Source organism: Mytilus galloprovincialis, chromosome 8, assembly GCF_965363235.1.
Source record: "Mytilus galloprovincialis chromosome 8, xbMytGall1.hap1.1, whole genome shotgun sequence".
Taxonomy (NCBI): Eukaryota; Metazoa; Mollusca; class Bivalvia; order Mytilida; family Mytilidae; genus Mytilus; species Mytilus galloprovincialis.
In genome coordinates, this window is record NC_134845.1 from 11,364,677 (window position 1) to 11,383,935 (window position 19,259).

A 19,259-nucleotide genomic window follows, 5' to 3' on the forward strand; every position below is an offset into this window, starting at 1 on the left:
CTTTAAAGATATTTTGAGAGAGAAAATTTTAGACGACAAATGTTCGTAATAGCGCGCTTGTAAATAATGTAAATAAAATTTTCTCTTTTTGATTTTTCCACTATGCATCTTGAAATAGTATTCGTTCATAATTTACACATGCTGATACGGGAGTATCAGATAGGGACCGACGGGGTAATATGACCCGACAATTGTACGTTCAAAGTTCACATTTAGGATTTTGTATATTTCTTTAATCTATGCTTTTTATTATTATTCCGAGTCCTTATTGCGTTTTAATAATTTATTAGGTTATTGTATTTTACGCTATTCAAAAGTTACTTGTATTTTACACTTAACTATAATCCTTTCATTTAGATTAATTATCAAAGATTTATATCCGTCTTTAAGATAAAAGGTTTTGTAATAAAGAATATAGATAATTTGACACTAAGTGATAAATGCCGAAAGCCATTCTTGACAAACTTGTACGAAGCATGTTTTTAATCCGTAATCCCCGCTTTCGGCAAAACGCGAATTGATATTATTTAATAAAAAGATATTTGATTGGTTCATTTTCCGTATGTCAATCAGTCTTTTTGAATTGCATTTTATATTTGTTTTTATGTTGTTATTCAGTTATGTTTTAATATTTGAAATATATGGATGTGAAATAAATAGGTAAACTTTCCAGCGACTTGGACTTTATCTCAACTACCGCTAGTTTCCCCCAGAAACTAATTAATATGACAGGGGTGACCAACAACCCGGTCATAGAGGCAAAGATCTGGTACCTGCCACTTAAACACTTTTTGTACTAATTGTAAAGAACTACCTATGGATAAAAAACATTTCTGGCTGTTCACAAATGAGAATTTACCAACTTTCATGTGCCTAGGAAATAACATTATTAAAGGTTTAGAAATAAGATACAGATGTTAACAAAAAATATGAAATACTATTTTATATTATGAGATTTCATGTAATAGTTATGTTCATGATGTAAGACACATGTTGTGTTAGACTCTGATCCTGTTCATAACGTGATAGTATGGTATTATGTTTCTGTTTTGCTTATTTCCAATCATATTGTGTATAATAGTGTTGTAAAATGATGCCCTTTATTGGTTCTTGATTAGATGAATAAAATTCTTATCTTATCTCATCTTATCCTATTCCTAGAAATGTATAGGAGGTAAGATAAAAAGTTTTGCGTCCACTACGTATATTGTACAAACATGTAGTTTCATGTTTCCTGTTTGTCTCATGAAATAATATATTCTAAAGTGTGTCTTACAATAGTACAATGATGTTTTTCGGGGTTATAAAAAACAATATTGCCAGACGATTGCAGCTTTTAACTCGCTTTATCGATAAACATTTTTTATATTTTATGCCAACTTCAATCTTGTTATAAGAGTTACCCAAGATGATTTGTTTCTTCTGAACCGTTGATTTTCATTGCACTACAAATCATTCGTTGTTTCTAAAACTAGATACAGAGTAACATTCCTGTAAATTCCTGGTCTTGTTTAACATATTTAGGGAAACATAGACAGCAAACACATGTATTTTGTGTTTAAGAAGGTCTACTTTTACATACAATAGAAATGTGAGTGTGCACATAGGTAGAGTCATACCTTGATATATTTTCAACGAAAACAACTTATTCTCGTATATTTTTACTGACTGCACAACTTTAACACAACAAGTAACACGAGTGCGCGATCATTTTAACTGGCCAACTTTTTTGTTTTGTATTGATCCTGAGTCTTTTTATATTTTATACCAACTTCCATCTTGTTATAAGAGTTACCCAAGATGATTTGTTTCTTCTGTACCGTTGATTTTCATTGCACTACAAATCATTCGTTGTTTCTAAAACTAGACACAGAGTAACATTCCTGTAAATTCATGGTCTAGTTTAACATATTTGAGAAACATGTGCCTAGGAAATTACATTATGAAAGGTTTAGAAATAAGATCCAGATGTTAACAAAAAATATGTTAATATTGAATATTAATTAGTATTATAATTTTCACTGTTGTTAATATAAGTTAAATGAGTCATACAAATCTAATCTTGAATTTCATCCAAATTCCCTTAATTTTCGGAACACGTTTTAGAAATTTATACGTGACGTCACTTTGGGCGTTGCATTGACTATGGCTAATAGGGCTGTGATTTTGTAAAGTATTCTTTTTTTTATTCTATAGCTAGTCACCACTTCAATTTAATCATGTATATCTATTATATAGTCATTTTATAAAATTGGCTGTTTGCAAAACTATGTATTATTCTTGATTATAATTATGTTTTTGTCCCAGGCGGATAATCTTGGCCTCACAACTTTTTGGAACTTTTGGTCCTTGGCGATCATCAACTTGGTAGTTGTTATGGCTTTCAAAAATTTTACATTCGAGCATAGTTTTGTGTGGACGTAGGTTTATAAAAATATTTTTTAACCTGTTACCTTTGGATGGCTATTATTTATTTGTTTCTCTGTCCTATATTTTCTCCCATTTATCTGTTTATCTGTTGTAACCATGTCGTGTTATGTTGTCATTTTAATGTTATAACCAACACTGCCATTAGAGCGGGAGGTTTGGCATGCCACAAAATCAGGCTCAACCCACCAATTTTTCATAAAATGCCCTGCACCAAGTCAGGAAAATGGCCATTGTTCGATATAGTTCGTTTTTGTGTGTGTTACGTTTCGGTGGTTTGTCTCTTTTGTGTCGTAGTTCTCTTATATTTGATACGTTTCCCTGAGTTTTAGTTAGTAACCCGGATTTGTTTTTTTCTCTATCGATTTATGATTTTTGAACAGCTGTAACCTACTGTAGCCTTTATTTGTGTTTCAATTTTCTATATAGTTTTAACACAGTATAATTTTTCTTTCATATTCTATGTTGTCTGATCTTCCCACAGTTGCATTACTATTCGTTTTCTCCTTGGTATCTATCTTTTTGTTAACGTTCCAAGTTAAATGTTTAGAAACATAACATTTGATCTTCATACATATATTAACTTCAATAACACTTACTATACACACGAGTGTCATTCGGTTTAACGAGAGAAATGATCGTGAAAGAATATCTAACGACGGTCAAGTATTGAGAGACGACCGTGAAAGCTCTGGTAACGGATCGTGAAAGACATTTAATCGAGAAGACATATGAAAGGTCAATAAATATTCTAATTTAATTAATTACACTGACAACTTAACGACAAAATAAGACTGTCTGTCAAAATGGTTCAACATTATGATCAGTATGTGAGAATATCCAGTTTTAAAAGTACATAGTTATTACAAAACAACAAAAGGCAGATTACTTCTTGACATTTCAATGACATAAAAAATGTAAACAAACATAATGTTTCACAAATTCGACTAGAAAAACTACTTTTATCCGAAAAAGGGGATTCTATTTGAATTAAGCAAAAAGTTTTCATAGTTATTTTGTATAAACATAATCTGAAACTTGGTAAATAAAGAACTATTTACAAAAGTTGATTTTTCGGATCGTGAAAGATCGAGTACCGCGTTTTTGCAGATCGTGAAAAGGATCGTGAAAGATCTGATGGTACAAAGACGTTCAAATTATTCTTCAATTATATCATAATTAATATCTGTTATTGGTATTGAGAAAAGCTAGATAGGTCAACATACTCAATAGGTTTAAGCATTTCAAAGTATTAAAATTTTCAGAAAATGAAATGTAAAACAGTTGGATGATTGTAGGATGAAGCTTTTTATTGTCATTTGAAGTACTCACTTATCACACGAGTTATAAGATACCCAAATTTTGAATATTGGATCCTATAAACTACATGTTCGTCAGACAGGATTCACCTGACCCCGAATTTGCTTCATTTCATGGATGAAGACTCATTTTGTGGTCAAGTCCGTATCACTGATTCGTTAAGCTTTATGATAACTGTCTGTTGTTATGATTGTACGGTGTACATTTTCGACTTCTGCAAGGTTTCAAATAACATCGAATGCATTAGCATGCATCATTGTCAATTCAGTTTATGTTGTTTAGCCTTTTGGATATATACCTGTATGCTATGGCGCCGATGTATTTCGTGTATGGTGTACATGTCTGTCAGCATGTTTCATATATGATCATGATGACGTCAATTGCATTTAATATATTGAAAGATAGTTAGATGTTTATGTCTGGCTGTCGGTCAGGGTTCATATACTCTTGACCTTATGTTCCGAATTAATGGGCCAAACATTACTTTTACATTTGTCAGTTTCTAACAAATACCAAAATTTATGACAAACGCGATTATTTTAATTTTCCTATAGTCAACTTTCCGTTTCTGTTTAGCAACATCCCAGCGGCACCAGCATATGGAGTATATATGTCTCAACTGATACGTTACTCTTGAGCTTGCTCAAAGTACGTTGATTTTGTTGAACGAGGAATACTGCTTTCTCAAAAGTTGCTAAGACAGGACTATGAATATATTAAATTAAGATCATCACTCAAGAAATTTTACGTTCGCCATCATGAGCTGATTGGCCATTATGACAAAAGTGTGTCAGATATCATATCTGATATTCTTCCTCATTTATAATAACCTTCCATCATTACCGAGCTGAACAAAGAAATAACACGACGGGTGTCGTATACGGTGCCGGAAATGCTCACCATTCCGTAGCACCTGATTTCACTCCCGGTTTTTAGTGGAGTTCGTGTTGTTTATTAATTATTATTTATAACTGTTGATGTAAATGTCCTTTAGTTTTGTGAGTCTTTGTTTTCTCCTTGGTTTTAGTTGTTTTTGTCTTCTAAGGCACTGTAAGGATCGGATCACATTCATTTGGTGTACGGGATATTTGTAGAGATCTGTATAACATGGTTCATCTGACCTTGAACTCTTTTTATGAACCATTGACAATCTTAAGCGCATTTGACACTTCTAGTAAACCCTTGATATTATAGACGTTCAACAAATATACTATCATGTGTAAAGCAGACGAGACATTACAGCATTTGCGCTCTGGTATTATATAGTCTGTAGTATATAGTTAAATCAATCCACATCTGCGTTGTATATAACGAACTTAAGAAAGTACTGTTGCACAAAATGTTGGTTATCGTTCAATCTCAAATTACTCATGAAAGATGCTGTTTTGATGATTTTTTTTGTTTAATGGATATCATTTTGGTTTAAACATTGCATGTCCATATTATTGGCTAAATCGTGTCGGTCTGCCTAAATTGCACTTGACCGATTCTCGGAGCTGAATCTTTCACACTTATTTATTCTAGTTGTTTTTTTCGAGGAAAAGTGTTGAATAGAAAAATAACACAATAGCTATATATATATATTTGATGATAACATTCCCAAGTTATGTCTCTATGAGATGGATCACAGAGAGCATAACTGGGAACCAGTATGTAAACAAAATTAATTTTCTATGAATATTCTAGATCTCCCCAAAAGAGGCTTGGTTTGAGAAACAGCTGTATATACAAAGTGTAATCTATAATGTTCATCTTTATCAAAATAGTTACAGGCTTCAACCATTTGCAGGTTTATCAAATGGTAAAAGAAATACTGAATTCTGATTACTAGTATTAAATCTGGTCACGCATTATCTTTCACGATCAAAATAATGCATTGCCTGATCTTTCACGATCAAGTTTGATGGAAATTCAACAAATTCAAGGTTTTCATATACAAATTTATGCTTTTAAGGGAAGAACATGCTTTAATTTAACTGTACCATCAGATACACCAAAGATTAAATTTCATGATAAACTGACATTTGACCATTATAGGTACAAAAAGCGTGTTATTTGTAGTTAATTTCATAGACATGCATTGCGCCTTTTGCGTTTTTTCATAAAGTACTGCATATTTTCTTTATCTTATTTCCCAGTTATGTTAAGGAAGTTAAACCATTTTGACAGATATATTCTTTTGTTCGGATTTTTTCCGCGTTTTGAAAATTGAACCATATTTCATAAGATTCTGAACTAGAATTAACATTAAATGTCTTTCACGATCCGTTACCAGAGCTTTCACGGTCGTCTCTCTATACTTGACCGCCGTTAGATATTCTTTCACGATCATTTCTCTCGTTAAACCGAATGACACCCGTGATACATGTCTTGGTAGTATATTATGTATAACAGTTGATAATTGTTCGATTATCAATGTGTCTACATTGACAAAAACATTGGATCACATGATAAATTAATGTGGTAGATGTTTTTAATTCAGGGGGTATTCTTCATTTTGAATGGTAAGTTGTCTAAATTACTATGACTGAAAAACTGTTTAAAAATAATTAGATGCAAAATTACTGACGATTTGTACATGTAAAGGTGACGACAATTTTCTACAAAATCGAAACACAAACAGCAGGATAAACGTCAAGAATATAGGTCATACACATGCGTACAACATTTATTTACTGGGTTTTCTTAATCATGTTAATACTTGCATTTAATATCAAGTTAAAGAGATATGGCATAACAGCTGTTTGTAAGGCAATCGTTCATATTAATATATTAGTTTAAACTCTAATAACAATATAAACTCGATACATGATTATGACCAAGGTTTCCATGTGTGTATCATAAGTGACATTTGTTTCTTTATAAACAAACTATTCACGTGACATGTGACGTTAATTGGATTTATAAATGAATGAAGGAATGCTATTTCTATTTATGTTTTTCAGAATTTTTGATTGAACTATTTATATCATATTTTCTTGAAAATCTTGTAATCTTATAATATATGACTTTGTTTTGTTATCGAACATTCCAACTATTTGCAATTGCTTGATTGTACTATCAAAACTGTTAAAACTGTATCTGTTTTATCATTTTTTACTAAGAAATGCCTGTACCAAGCTTTTGATTTTGCCATTTGATAAATAGGGGAAAATTCAAATCGAAAATACTAATTAATCAAATGGCAAAATCAAAAGCTCAGAGTCAGGTATTTTTTTGTTATTTTGTTTTATACAATGTTGATCAATGTTGCCTCACGTAAGTAATTAACGAATCCTGAATGAATTATAATAATCTTTATTAAATTTGTATATACATTTAAAAAATTTCCATTGACAGGTCATTGTAGGTATTAATTTTAACTACCAGTAAATGGAAAATTACAATGCTTGTGATTTTTAAAAATCGATACGACTTAGTTTATATCTGCAACTGAATTGGTGATTAAAAAAACAACATGTTGACGTGATTTCTTATACATGTATTAAATTTAAAAACAATGCAATAAACTTCAAATACAGTAATCATATTTCAGTAATATGTATGTGTTGGTTTAAACATGCACTATCAATTAGTGAAAAGATAAACTCATCTATCAGTAAATTGTTAAACGATTCCAATTGTGAATATATAATTACAGTTAATGTAGTAACGCCAGGTGTATTTGATATAAAAGAGGGAAGAAAGATACCAGAAGGACAGTCAAACTCATAGATTGGAAATAAACTGACAACGCCATGGCTAAAAATTGAAAGACAAACATACAAATAATAGTACAGAAGACACAACATACAAAACTAAAGACTAAGCAACACGAACCCCACCAAAAGCTGGGGGTGATCTCAGGTGCTCCGGAATGGTAAGCAGATCTATCTCCACATGTTGCACCCGTCATATAAACAACATATTGTTGAATTGCTGTACCGATACCCAATTATTTACAATTTTTAGGACTAATGCTCTCCGCTGTACATTATAACATATTTTAAGTCAATGGTTTAAAGAAGAAACCATATTCCAAAACCATTAGTTGTAAATTTTTTTAGTCAAGATAGAATTGTTAAAAACCCAAATAAAGGTACAGTCAACAACGTGGTTTCTGTATGACTTTTGAAACAGGTTGTGTATGTTTCTAAATTTTATAGCAATATGTTATTGGCCTCTCATATCTTTTAAAACAAAAAAAATCTTTAATTATGTCTGTTTCCAAATTTCGACTTTTTAACTTTGTTAGGATATGGCAGGTGTTCATGCTTAAAAGATAATGTACTTAAAAAAGGAAAATAATAAAAATGCCGAACTGAGGGGAAAATTCAAACCTGTAAGTTCCTAATCAAATGGTAATGTAAAGGTCAAATACATCAAACGAATGCATAAAAATTGTCATGTTCCTAACTTGGTACAGAATTGTCTGATCTAGAATTGAACATATTATTTCCAAGTTAACAGTGCGAATTGATTCGTTTTGGAGTTTATATAATCCCTCCAGTTTATCAAGATTGAAAACAGAAAAGTTAAATCACTTGATTAATAAGAATAGAAACTTGAATTTATAATAAGAACATAAAAGAAAAATAACAAGTAAGCAATAATTAGCACAAACACATGGACAATCGATTTAAGAAGTGTAGATTGGTAACGTGAAGAAAATGGATAGGAAATGTCATAAGTTTAGGACCCATGTTATTGTGCATTAAGATGGTCTTACGATATGTTTCATTATGGTGAGTTTGTAAACAAATACGTCCACCGCTTAAATACATTAATTTAAGGAAAAGGTATTATGAATTTGGTCAAAATTCAACTATAAAGGGACTAAGGTAAAATTAGGCTGACAAGTCACATTGACATGATGTAAGAACAGATTATAACAAATAGTGTCAGCTTTCAATCTGCGCCTAGCCTTTTATTCAAATGTTCGCTTACAATTAGGATATCGGCGAGGAGAGTTTAAACAAAGGTTTAAAATATTAATAAATTGACAAATCATAGGACAAGTTCCTTAAAACGCTTCCAGGGATACAGAAAGTTTCATTACGGGTTGACTGTTTACAATCGTCATAATTAGACCGTGTCCAGTTCTTTATTATGTTTTTACTACTTAAATGTAGCTTCATTTTGGTAAAACTACATGATTGTGGAAATAATATTTATCTTTATATTTCTCAATATTTACATGAAGTGTAGAAAACAACTTTGGCTAAAATAAATTAAAGTGCACAAGAATAAATATACACTGTAAAACTATGGGAAGTCCCACATTCCAATAGAACACAGATAGCAATATAACAATAGGGAAAATGATTTCGTACGACAATCCAATGGACTATCGTCTTAACACACATACTTTTCCGACAAAACTGAAGTAAAAAGAAGATAAATGTACTTTTTTTTAAATATGAAGTAGCTTTTAAAATCAATACATAATTCGCCAAAAAATCTGTTTATGAAAAAAATTACCAAAATGATTCAATTAATAATTTTCTTCAGGTCATGTACAAGCAATACACACGATTTTTACTAATAATTGAGTGTATATCTATTTTGTTCATATTTTATGCAATTTTAAATGTAGATAATGTTTTAATAAAAAAGGAGGTGCAACAGGTTTTGTGTGTTTTTTTTTAACATTCATGTTTTTTGTCTTTCTGTTCAAGCCCATTTAAGGTTATTGATATTCAAACATTTATGTTTTTTTTTAAGAAAACCTCGAATACATAATACAAGTTTAACTGTCGTCCGTTCAAAAGTATTATCATGTATCTATAAAAAAAATGAAAAATAATTAATGTAGAAAGGAGGCATTTCTTTGGAACACTTAAATAGTCCATAGAAATGTTTATTAAACTCTATTTCTCAGAATTTTCTGTTCAGATGATGGAATTTTTTAACGACCTTGACAGGTTATACAGCTCTGGCACGGAAATGAGCCAGTCAAGCTCTTGAAAACTTCCATCTACCAGAAAATCAAGAAAAAAAGAATTCAATAAATTACAGATTTATGCTTATAATTTTATGAACATGTGTCTGCAGATCCGTTGGCTCTAGCATCCAAACGTGTTTAAGACAATTCGATTAAAAATACCATTCTTGTTCCATTGCGTGAACACAAGATTTGTATTTAAAAGCAAAGCGTGCAAACAGGATCTTTATTTCAATCAGATGAGATTTCAAGTTTTGACAGTGAAATGGGACAATCAGTAAAGATATTAGCATACTACCTATATCTTAAACAGACGACCGCCGTACACATGCACTTAAAGAATTGGTCCGACATAAGGTAAACTAGGTCTGTTCAGAAATATTGAACATCACTAGACAATTGAAGACTACAACTTTCTACAGATTAAAGATTCGTTTTTCTCCCGCGACTTCTTTCTTGTGATAGGACCAACACAATCTGTTAATTGTCAGTTTCATTATCATTTAATCCACCATAAGTCTTTAGTTGTTGTATAAAACGGGAATAAAGATACCAATGATATAGCAAAGTATATTAAATACCTCGAATTACACTTAAATTAAATGAGAACTAAACTTTACAACAACTGTGACAATATTAAGATATTTGTTTTGTTACACAGGGGAGACCATTGTGACGTTTTCAATTTTATCACCCTAGCCCTTCAACACATGAATAAAGCTTCAACTCTACATCTCCAAGTTAAATAAGAATGACATTGCTGGACTTAGTTTACTATGAGAACGTTTTTGATAGATGATTGATTCTCCAATCGAAAAACATGTACTGGGTTATAAAATGAATCTGAAGTCATGTTTATACATTTGAAAGACTTATCACTTGGTTTTGTTCGACCGATATACATCGTTCACAGATGTCAACGGATATTCTCCATTGGTATTAGATGCAATTCCATCTTCCCTCCCTCCATGTTGTCATATCAACGAAAACGATTCATCTGCTTATATCCTCACTGAATGTATTATGTACAATGTAAACCCGAAGGGTGCCACCAGTGCGACACGAAATGTTACTGCACACCTGACGGAGGCACCTTAAGGTAGATAGGGTGTCTTCCTCCATCTTGGATTTTGAAATACTAGAAAACAAGGTCTAGATCTTTGATGAAATGTGCAAATTTTTATAGTAGTAGGTAATTTATGTGTAAGAATTTTCATTATAATATAGAAAATGCCACGTTTGATCATATTTATGATTGTATTTTACAAAAATAAGAATCCTTTTGTTTGATTTATTTTTTTCCAACTTTGTCAAATAAGGGGAAGCAACTCAAATGGAAGGGCAGATAATCCAGATAGTGTTACTTTTACAATAGAATGTGTTAGGAATTTACCCATTTTTAAATGTAGCAAGAAAACGAGTCCGGTGACCCCATTTTTTCTTTTTCTTATCTGAAAGCATAATATTGAAGCTATCTTCTCATATTTTATCGCAAAATTCTATGGTGTGGTTTGCGTTTTATGACGGAAAAATGGGTTTTCCATGCATAATCTATACAAAATCTTGACAATTTTGAACAACCTGTAGCGTGAAAATAAGTCCGGTGACCCATTCTTTTTATTAATGTTTTTAAACAAGCAGGATATGAACTACATTTTGGCAAATTATTAAAAGATTCTATGGATTATAATTTAGACACCCCATCTACCTTAAGGGTTTCGTATTGCTCAGATTTCGCGTATCCGAGTATAATTTGTCTTTCGTATTTTTGTCTTTCTTGCGGAATTGTGTTGGCTATTGATCCATTCGAGTTACAAGGTGTCAGACCACCAATTACTCCCTCCAATTTAGAACGTATGTAAAAGTAGCCCTACTCTGACACAAAGTAGTGCTTTTGATGTCCTTGTTTACTTAAACTAATCAACAAATTTGCAGAAATGAAACTTTTGGTGAAAGAGAAATATATCTAGATCATTTTGAGCCAAAATTTACTTGTCTATGAGTTTGCATTAAAAATTGAGGATTAATGCGCTCCATAGTATACTAATTTTAGATTTCCAGAAAACCAGGTTTTTGTTTTGGAGTACCTCTGTTTGATGGTCAGTTATTTTGTTAGAAGGCTTTAAAGGTATGGTGAAAATTGGCATGTAGAAAGCTGATACATGTACAATTAAGGGTATACCTGGTTTCTATGAAGTTAAACGTAAGGTAAAATATTTAGAAAGCTGTGAAAATTGCAAAATTTTGTTGAACAGATAGGGATTTTTAATTGGTGGTCTGACACCTACAATATTTATTCTTATTTCCGCTTGGAATCTTTCTTGTTTTTATGTTTTAAGTAGATCTAAATAAATGAAGAAAAAAAAAACGTATGCCTTTTAACACATGTACATGCATCAAATTATTATTAATATCTAATGTTTCGGTTGCTCATTGTGTACAACAATGGATACTTGTACGATTCACAATAAGCCTACAGTGATCAAAAAGCCCGAGATCCCATGAGAAAAGTTCAATGTCAAGTTCAATCATGAGTGTTGTCGTCTGTTCAGGAGATATTCTTCATTATATTCGGTAAGATGTCGTAACTATTATATATGAAAATGAATTATTTTCTTCTTAATAATTAAATGTTTTATACTGATGATTTTAACATGTAAGGGTTAACAATTATATCACAAACTCGCAAAACAAAATACCAGAAAAATAAGATTAAAATAGGTCATGTACGTAGTACTACATCTTGATAATTTTAATAAAGAGCTACGGTAATTATGATTACGGTCTTAAATTGTTTATACGTTGGTCACTTTATATATCTTGATAACAATACTTTTTCGATATATAAAAATAGTATGATAATACATTTCAAGTGTGGACCATAAGTGAAATTCTTTTGTTTACAAACAAACCACCAACGTGACATGAGGCGCTTCTCGAATTTATGAATGAAATACTGAATGTTTTCTGTATCTATTTTTGCCGATTTTTATTTTTGAACAAACACAGGTTTATCGTAGTTCTTAAAAATCTTTTAAGTTTACCTTGATTAAAATCTGACATTTGCTATTTTATTGATAATGGTGTCATAGTCATTTCCATAACAACTGGCCCAATTTGTCTTAGTGTCCACTGACCACATTTCTTTACGACAGTAACGTTTCTAATTAGTAAAGAAATGAAAAAAAACATTTTGTTTAGCTATATTACATATTATTTTTCATGTTGAATTTTTCCATCGACTGAACTTCAACTACTTTGTTAAACCAGAGTAAAATGGAAAATTACAAGTCATGTGATGTTTATAAATCGATACTACTTTATTTATGTCTGTTTTTACTAGAGCATGACGTCTACACTGAATTGTTGATTTATAACCGAAAAAAAATGCTGAAGACATGTATCAAATTGTAAAATATAGAACTAAGTACAATTTACAATTACATAAGTCATATTTATATAAGCATTTTTGTTTATATTTAAACAGCGGTGGTCGCAGTTGAAATGAGAACTTATTCCCCAGTAGAAATGTCTTATAAAGTGTAAAAAGATTCCAATTCTTAATATCTTTAAACACAATTCCAGTAAATAGTTGTGTTGCACTGTTGTACTGATGGCAGATGCCTTTTTTTATATTTGAAAGCGTCTTCCGTCTCCCGTTTAGATAAGACACCATGTGCCAAAAGACTTCGAATGAAAATAGAACTAAGAAAACAACTAGATACATGTACAAAGTTTGGATTCACATGGCGGGTTATGCATGCTTAGCTAAAACATCTAATGGGTCTTGCTGAAATTCGGAGTTCATGTGATTCCCCCATGTTTTCTATATGTTACCGTGATTTGTATCTTCTGAATTTACTGGATTTCAACATCGGTAATTTACTGTTGCCTCTTATATTTGATTTAGATATCATAACTCAATCAACATAGATAAATGTGATGGGTATACGGGAATAACAGGGATAGAGATAAACGCAATCAATCTTATGAGGAAGTAACTTATACCTACCAGGTTTGTATTTGTCATGATCAACTCCACGGCATCAACTGATGGATCAGATAACGCGCACTTTTACGGAACAGAAGTTTTCATCCCTCGCGCGTTTTAGTGGCATTTGTGTTGTACAACCTTAGGCCCCTCTTAACTGTTCGAAGTTTCGTATCTTCTTTCTTTTTTTCTCTTGTAATCGTTTCTTCTTTAATTATAAATTGTTCGTTACACAGTGTGCAATGGTCCGTATACGGACATTTATCGGGTCAATACAATTCATATCGAGTTTTATTGACCCGAGTCGTATTAGGACCATTTAACACTGTGTAAAGAATGTATTATGATTGTGTTATCACACCACTTATTTTTTGTTTAAAAAATAATATTCAAACAGAATTTAAATTATTAATTAGTATTAAGGACAATATCAGCCAAATGAAAAAATTGAAAATATTAGGACTTCTTTTATATAGGAGTAAATTCAGTAAAACATCTCCCATTGACTTTAATGCTAACTTCTATGTTTCGAATTAAATTTATACCTAGTTAACCATTAGAAATTCAAAGCTCTCATAAAAGTACAAACGTAGCCCTATTTTTTGCAACAATAGAAACATAGGATCATGCGGCATATTTGGGTGTTCACATGGACTTGTTTACAAACACTGTAGATTCGCACTTAATTCCTTCACTGACCCTATTACTTTTTAACCCTGTAGTAAACAATATTAGTACATCGAATAGTTTGATCCATCTATCCAAAAATATTTATTACAAACATTATATACCACTCAGAATAGCACAGAACTTTATACAGAAAGCTCTACCCCAAATGAGCGGTACCTGATGACGTATATTTATTTACTGAATTTACCCCTATAAAATTAATTACAGTCAATGGTAAAAGGGAGATAATTCGAATTGACTTAAAAAAATTGCACTGAAATATATTAGGACAATATAAGCCAATCATAAAATTAATACTCAGTTTATAAATTTCATGCGTTCAAAGCAATAAAAATCATTTGGTCGAAATTCCCCTACCTGTATATACTTGAATGCCTTCTTTATCTCGTCTTTCTGTTTACATGAGAAGTACTCAATTGAGTTATGGAAAAAAACCGGAATGATTCAAATCAAAACAAAAGACAATAAACAGTTTCGCATTGAGTGCATGATACGAACGTATTCAAAGAATAAATTTCGATAACTTCTAAATGTCATACATGTCATATCAGAAATATATATTAAAAAAAACTTAAAAGGAGGGTATTATAATACCTATAAACCAGTCACCAAAGCTTCATGCAAACTGGTGAAAGCGCTTTACAGATATTATCCGAAAACTGAAAAATCACCCCTAGAAACGCAACATCAAAAATTTATAGAAATAGAAAGGGAGCTCTTGTCAACAGACGGACGGTCAACAATAGCATGACAAAATACGTCCCGTAAATGTGCGTATAAAAAGTAGAACAAAATCATTATCCATTTAAGGAGAGGAATAATACAAACTACTTTTTATTATCAATTTCAGATACACACGATACAGTTAGATGGTAGAATTTTATTTACTACCAGTATTTACACTGCACATACTGCACCAGCTTGTAGCGCCAACGACTTCTACAGAGGTAAATAGTACACTTATCGTTAATAGTGTAGGTTCCCCTGGATGTGTCAAGGGCAAACAGTACTACGACTTCGATCAAGCAAAATGTCGAAGATGTCCACGTTGTAGAAAGGCTAACAACTATTTACAGTTTGTAAGTTGTATGTTCATGTAAAGTTATAAGTTATAGGGTCAACAGGGTAATACTTAAAAGAAATATAAAATAAGTTTATAGAAATAAAGAGCTACTACGACTTATCTTTATAAAAAAAAATAAAGGACTTAGTACCATTTTTGTTAATTCAAAACTATGTAGGTATGAAATACAACAATGTAAAGTACCATAAACATACCGTTTAAAAAACACACTACTTCTTCGAGCTAAATAAATCAAAGAAGAAAATTATCCATATTAATGTCTAACACAATAAATAACACGAATCTTAAATCGAGTCTTAATCATATATATATTTGATGCGTTTTGCTCGGTTTTAGTTTGTAGCCCGGATTTATTTTTTTCTCAATCGATTTATGAATTTCGAATAGCGGTACACTACAGTTGCCTTTATTTATCATACTTCTTTAACACTTTTAGAATATCAGAATCAGTCCAGAATTCGGTGCATTAGACTGTTATCCTTGTTACTGCAAGCTGGGTGTGAAGTTCAATAATGGATATTCTGACAGATGTAGTGAGTGTCCGATCTGTAATACACATGGCCATATGAATAAAAGCAAGGTACGTAGCAACAAAATTGACCATGTATACATGAGTTAGATGTAATATATTTCTTATACCTTTAAAATAGACGGAGAAATCAATTATTAATTAGTACTTATTTTGCAGAAACTTGTACATTGAGAATAAATATATACTCATACAGTTAACGAATTAACATTGTATAACAATATATGCAAGTTGTTTAACTTTGAACTGACTTTAGTGCATACGGGTACTAAATTCGTGATAACAAAAATTATTATTACAGGAAATACCTACCGATGAATTTCATGGAGCATTTGATTGTTATCCATGTATATGTGATCCTGGATACTTTGGGAATGCCTTGACACATTACCAGTGTACAGAATGTCTTGACTGTCATGGACAGAATAAACAATTCAAAACAAACTGTACACAGGACACAGATTCAGAATGTGGTGACTGTCTGAAAGGGTAAGGTTGTTTTCTTACCTAAAATCCTCTGTCTTTCATTTATCTTCAGATTATGAATTGAATCAGTATATTTGTATTCATACAGTTTAAACCCTAATGCTTTCAACTGCATTCATTGCTGGTTTCACCTCTCCTTGTGTTGCCTTTACTTTTCTCTTTAGCATGTAAAAGTATTATTTGATATCTTTATCAGTTTTTACTATTTTTTCTTGAAACCATTTAATACTAATAATTTTTCAATAGTATGGTACTGGATATTTATTTTTCCACTTTAGGTACACAAAATCCTGGATGGAACATGCTGCATGTGGTAAGAGATTTATAGTTGGTCAAAAAAAATAAATAATTAAGGATGTTGTTTATGTAATTCTATTTAGATTCTAGGCATTAAGGGGGCTCGCGGGTCTAAATCAACTTTTTTTCTAATTTAGGATTTTTCTATTTTTTTTCTATGATTAAACTTTATCGTATACCTAATAGAAATATAAAATAAATATGGGGTCAACGTTCATTTAAGCTCAAAATCTGCCCCCGAAAGAAGCATACATTTTTGTTAATGTCCTTTTTTCCGTTTAACTAGTAAGAGAAACATTGGTAATATCGAAATAAAAAAAGAACTTAATTACAGAAATTGCTTAAATTTTACAATACTTAAGTTAAGTACAGCTTGTTTGATAACATTTATACAAAATATAGGTCACAAATGAGTTAAAAAAGATATTTAAGGAATGACTGTAATATTTTTTCTGTCTATGAAGAAATAACATAAAAAAATTGGTGCACACTGAATAACGCGCGTAGCGGATTATTTAACAGTGTGCACCACATTTTTTATGTTATTTCGAATAGACAGAAAAAATATTACAGTCATTTCTTATAAATTAATTCTAAATTCCATTTTAAACCGTAAAAAACCTTGAAAAAACGTTGATGACGTCACGGTCACATGACTAAATTATGTCTATGGTCTGATAACAAAATAACGTCGGCCAATCAGAAGACACGCTACATCCAAAATTAAATTATTTCAATTTAAACGTCAAAAAATGACATGTTTGCACAAACAGGAGATAATTTTTGGCTTTTTCAATGATATAAACATTTTTAAAGTCATCTGTGGCCAAACCAAATCGATTTGTCTTGGTGATTTTTGTACCATATCATAAAGTAATAACTAAAAGTGTCATAAATAAAATATGAAATGAAAAAAAAAAATGTTTAATTTTTTGCAGATTTGTTTCTACCCGCGAGCCTCCTTGAATTTAACTTTTATGTATTTAGCAGTTATGTAGATTTCTAAGGCAATCATGAGAAAAGAATAGGGGATGGAAACGGTAAATGTGTCAAAGAGACAACAACCTGACTAATAAATCGGTGACCAATAAGCAGAAATAGCTGAAAGGCCGCAATAGGTGTTCAATGAATGGTGAAAATCCTTCATCTGGAGACAAGCTTCGTCTGGTCCCTGAACAATAATATAAACTAGTTAAGCAAAATAAACGCCACATAATTCTATAATTTACTTACAAGCTAGAATGTCATTTGAAAATAACAATCATTGCTCGAAAGCAAAACGTTGAAACTATAAAGAACACCTTTTGTCATATGGAATGCTTAGAATATTTCTGATGATTTGATCTCCATTGCTTGCATTAAATACCTGCTATTTATATTCTAGTGAAAATTGAAAAAAAAACGACAGTCACCCCAAAGCTCAGTTCAACTCCAGGAGACACATATTTGCCGCCAATAGTTGGTAATGGTCATGCCAAGAAATCTCAAACCATACTAGTTGTCATATTGGTTATTTCAACTTTCTCTGCATTTTGTATTATATTCTTGGGGTACTATGTCATCAAACATTCATCATGTTGTAGTAAAGACTACTATAACGTAACAGCGTCCACTTCTGCTGCCACACTCGCCCAGTCTAAGTCATCAGTGAACAAGAATGATTATCAAACAACACAACTGAATGGAGGTTCTACACAAACTATTGTTAATGCTTTACGTAAGTTGTAAAGTCGACATGTCGCAAATTTTAACTTTTGCATAAGTGAAACGAGTTGTCGTTCGTCTTGTGAAATATAGAATAAAGCTATTTGTGTTTGCATGCATTTAATAAAGTTATGTTATGTATATTTATTACATTACGCATGTGAGATAATAGGAATTATCTAATAAAACATGATTACATGTTATGCACTACACAAAAAGTCAAAAATACTTTATACTTGGGACTTGTATTTTTTTTCTTATCATTTCCAAATTTAACAAAGTCGAATATCAATAACAGTAATTTATTTTTATTACAATTCTATTTTTTCAGTTCCAGAAAGTACAGACCTTGAGCAATGTGAGAACCCACACCTTGAATGTGACGGTAAGTGACAAATACGTAACAAAAAGTAAAATTACAAAAATACTGAACTCAGAGGAGAATCCAATTGGAAAGTCCATAATCACATTGCAAAATCAAATGACAAAACACATCAAAAACGAATGGACAAGAACTGTCATATTCCTGACTTGATACAGGCATTTTCAAATGTAGAAAAATGGTGGATTAAACCTGGTTTTAAAGCGTCAAACCTCTCACTTTGACGACAGTCTCATCAAATTCCGTTATATTAACAATGATACGTGAACTAAACAGACATAATAAATAAAATAGTCAAAATATGGGTACAGCAATCATCATCGTGGAACAATTTTAAAAGTAACAATTTAACAAAAAACATCTATCTACAAACACATTCATTGATTTGCGTGTCTGACGTCAGAAAATGTTATATCGTTCAATGTA

At 31.3% G+C, this 19,259-nt stretch overlaps 1 protein-coding gene across 5 annotated transcripts in view; it reads left to right on the top strand.

Annotated features, from left to right (window-relative positions):
- The first annotated feature begins 12,156 nt into the window (after positions 1-12,156).
- Positions 12,157-19,259, top strand: part of LOC143085075 (uncharacterized) — a 76,826-nt gene continuing 69,723 nt past the window's right edge. Inside the window, exons 1-8 of one of the 5 annotated variants that reach the window (XM_076261246.1) lie at positions 12,172-12,244; positions 13,581-13,685; positions 15,202-15,430; positions 15,872-16,015; positions 16,266-16,453; positions 16,729-16,763; positions 18,132-18,464; positions 18,783-18,836. In XM_076261246.1, the coding sequence (XP_076117361.1) occupies positions 15,221-15,430; positions 15,872-16,015; positions 16,266-16,453; positions 16,729-16,763; positions 18,132-18,464; positions 18,783-18,836 (964 nt within the window). In that variant the 5' untranslated portion in view covers positions 12,172-12,244; positions 13,581-13,685; positions 15,202-15,220. Of the gene's footprint in view, positions 12,245-13,580; positions 13,686-15,201; positions 15,431-15,871; positions 16,016-16,265; positions 16,454-16,728; positions 16,764-18,131; positions 18,465-18,782; positions 18,837-19,259 lie in introns of all 5 variants that reach the window. The other 4 variants (XM_076261249.1, XM_076261245.1, XM_076261250.1 and 1 more) reach the window with 4 other exon arrangements.